Raw genomic sequence first — 3985 nt, forward strand, 5'->3', positions numbered from 1 at the left:
AACGAAAAATAACCGCCTCTAAATATCTCTCATCAGTCATTTGAACAATATTTGTAAAAATGGGATAGATTCACCCCTTAACTGATAGTTGCATATTTTTCCGTCTTTTTGAAATTCAATCTTTCGAATAGATTGAATCTATCCCAATCTTACAAATATTGTTCAAATAATTTTTATTTTTATACTTAATTCTAATTTCCAACCTTTAATTGAAATTTTGATATGTGATCTAAAAGGAATCTATTTAAAGTATGGCAACATTAGAAATTGGATTGAAAAAATACAATAAAAAATTGAGCACTAAATTGGGAAAAAAAAACTAATAGATTTTAATGAGTATCTCTTTTATTTTGAGGAAATATACATAGATACATCTTGTGAATCATAATCATAAGCTTTTAAGTGACAAATTTTGTTTAATATTTTTTTGATATGAGTGATGAGAAAGTATACATAAAGAAGAGTATATCTTGTGATGCACCACTGAATGTTACTTATTTTCGAGTTAAGGTTCCCGACCATCCGCACATCACGGACAAAATGTGATGGCATAATCAGCTCCACCCGTGCAAGTAAAAGTACTCGTCTTATCATCATAAGCGTAACTATAAGCTTGCGGACACTGATTCTTGAAAATTATTGAATAATTTGTCGGCGGACAAGTTTCCGGCAGATTATGGTCGCCACTGCAGCAATATTCCGGCTGATTGAAAGCCATACAAGCACTTTTACAAGCGATCACAGCGCCACCTTGATCTGTAATGGCTAATTCCGATGGACAGACAGCATTTACATTTCCTAAACAGAGTACCGTTTGGCAGCCACCCGAACCACCCATGGGGACCACTGCGACGGGCAAATTGAAGCCGTCGACGAGGCTGATGTCGAAGAAATCTTGGCCGCCGTTCGGCGCTATGGTGAATTCAACGAGGCTGGCTGGCGGAATTGCGCCGGCACCGTTACATGTGACTTGGCCACTGCCACAATCGGCGGTTGCGCAAGAGAACTTTCCACTTGCATCTGTGGAGCAGAGAGTTCGAGCCCAAAATCTGCCGGACCACGGCGGAGAAGTCGTTATCGTCGTTGTCGATCCGGGGAGTAATTCGAAGCCAGTGGTTGAAAGTTGGTTGCCGGCACCGGTTAAGGCTCCCGGCCAAATTGGGAATGAACAGTTGTTTCTAATGGCAAAATTAACAGAGTAAACCCCTGCAAATATAATATAATTAATTGATTTGAATTCTGATGACGAATCATCCCATGGTCCAATCATAATTTATGAAAGTCAATTGAATAATTTGTTATATTAAAAAAATTTATACTGGAGCATAACTTCTTTTACAGTTTTCTAATTAAAAAAAAGAAAGAAAGAAATAAAAGAAAAGAAACATTATAAAAAGAATTTATAAAAAAATTGAATTATGATTAAATATTTGAGTAGAAGAATACACAAATACAAAAATAACTTATAATGCACGTAAATATTTTTCTTTAAAAATCTATTTGTTTCCATATATATAAAAGGCACGGGTTACACTAGAAACACAACAAAAAATAAATAATAAAATAACATACTTTTTTTTTTTTTTAATACAATTGAGATAGAAGATTCAAATTACAGATTTTGTGATTATTAACACAAGCGTATGTCAATTGAGCTGTAACCATCATATTTGAAGGTTCTTAGTTTACATTTTTAATTGGATAGAGAAGCCAATTTTAAAAATGTCAAACTATTTATCGAAGACTTTTTTATTGGTGTCTAGATAGACAGTAGATTTCTATAAACCACTCTATCAAAGAAGATTAAACTTCTGCTATTTTGTATAAATAGTTTTCTTATTTTTCTATTTTTAAAAATCCTCATTTTAAATCTCAATTGGAATTAAAATAATCATTTTAAATATTTTTAAAATCCTAACAAACAATAGGGAGATTTAACTTATTGAAAAAGGAAAAAGAAAATGCACCTGAAAAGGAGAAGATGATGAATGAAAGTCTAAATAATTGTATTTGGAATGCCATGGACTCTATTCGTAAACTTGAACTTTCTAAAAGAAAAAAATTATTATCTTTGTGATATATGAATATGTTGGTAAATAGAAAGGCTATTATATATATAGTCCATTCATTGAACTAAAATAGGTAATTCAGAAATTATTAATAATGCATGTCTTTTATATGTATATATATTAAAAGAAAATATTTGGCATGCGTTATTCATAATTTGCGTTATTCATAATTTCGTATTAATTAGGGCAAGTCCAGGTTGGACCCTCCTTCTAGGGCAAAGTTTCCTTTCTACTTATCATCAACAATAAATGCGAAAAAAAAAAAAAAAGACAGCTATAAGTTATAACTTATCCCTTTTCTTACGGTTTGGTTTCAACAATTAATTTTTTTTCTTTATCCTCTTTCAAATTTTCACTCACACTTAAATCTAAGACAAATTTGCCAAACCCAATGGGGCAATTGCAAGGTTGGCAAAATAGGGTATAACAATTAGACCCATAGCCCAAAAGTTTAACCCTTGCATAAATGTTACATTCGGCCAACCCAAACCAAAATTGTAATGGAAAAGTTAGAACTACACTTATCTTACCTTCCGCCTTCCAGACTACCACATTCGAAAAAATTAGTGGAGCTGACGAATGTGGGATTTTCTATCAGTTTCCCTCTCAATTGTCAACGATTTGGGGAAAAAAAAAAAGGGGGTCAAATCTAGAGAAGGCAAGAAATAAAAATAAATAAAATTATTATAATAAATAAAAGAACATGGCACTATGGCAGCAATTGACTTGAAAGTTGATGAATATTTGATATACGGCTGATATGTTGATTGATATGTGATGTGCTACTGATATACTATCGATATGCTTAGCAAGTTGATTGATATATGATATATAACTGAAATGCTATTGATATTCTTGAAAATTGTTTGACATGTACTGATATACTGTTGATATACTTTTGATAGACTTGAAAGTTATTTGATATATGATATACTGTTGATATACTATTTATATTCTTGAAAGTTGATTAACATGTGAAATATTTGATATCGGCCGGTGGTTGGATGTCATTCTCATAACCCGAATGGGCAAGCTAAAACGAAAGTAGTCTTTCTGAAAGGTTTCCTCTCTAATTGCTTAGAAAGAAAGGGAAAATAAAAAAAATGGGTAAGGAAGAATTGAAGTTGGTTTTCCCTTATTGCATGTCACTGTCACTTTAGGTCTAGGAAGTTTAATTTTTGATATTTCGAGCCAGAGTAGGGGGAACGAATTGAGGGTTCTATAAAACTAGCTTGGGCTTTGTTTAGGCTTAGGTAGTGTGGTTTTGAACTCATTTATGTACGAATAGGTTTGAAGATAACTTTCTTAAATTGTCTCAATTGATTGCTTGTCTTTGAAGTACATTGTTGATTGCATGTCTGATCTTTATAGATTGTTAAAATGTGAGTAACGAGCATCATAACCGCTTGATTGTATGTGATCAAGCATTAAGTTGGGGGATGTTTGATAGCACCATACTAATGCTATTTTTCCTTGCTTAATTCAGACTCGTTTGTGGATTTTATGTGTTTATTATGCTATTTTGTAGGTATTCGAGCAAAACATGCATATTGTAGCTTTCGAGATCAATTGGGATTGATTTGAAACTGACTAAAATGAATTTGGACATCTGGAGCTTCACGGATGCAAAATGACCAAAATACCCCTAAAGCCAGCATAATTACCCTCTAGAGAGCATAGAATTACGCCAAAAGGCATAAAGGATGCTTACTGAGAGTGTAGCGCCCTTACCCTTACACTCCAGCCTTACACTTAAATGTAATGGCCAATGTAACAGGGCGGCATAATTACACTACTCACAACGTAGTTACCCTACAAACATTAATGAAATTTCAAAGAAAGGCGTGCGTGCGAGAGCGTAAAGCTCAGCGTAGCTAAGCTGAAGCCTTACGCTACAACAACCAAAAGGCAACGTA

The 3985-nt window shown here is 33.4% G+C and overlaps 1 protein-coding gene across 1 annotated transcript; it reads right to left on the bottom strand.

Annotated features, from left to right (window-relative positions):
• Nucleotides 1–529: 529 nt before the first annotated feature.
• LOC120074278 (thaumatin-like protein 1b) lies at nucleotides 530–2022 on the bottom strand. Its single transcript, XM_039027351.1, has 2 exons — nucleotides 1968–2022; nucleotides 530–1206 (listed from the first exon to the last, which is right to left on the bottom strand). The coding sequence occupies exons 1-2, from the start codon at nucleotides 2020–2022 to the stop codon at nucleotides 530–532; spliced, it is 732 nt and encodes a 243-aa protein (XP_038883279.1).
• Nucleotides 2023–3985: the final 1963 nt, after the last annotated feature.

The sequence above is a fragment of the Benincasa hispida genome, chromosome 3, assembly GCF_009727055.1.
Source record: "Benincasa hispida cultivar B227 chromosome 3, ASM972705v1, whole genome shotgun sequence".
In the NCBI taxonomy this organism is placed as follows: Eukaryota; Viridiplantae; Streptophyta; class Magnoliopsida; order Cucurbitales; family Cucurbitaceae; genus Benincasa; species Benincasa hispida.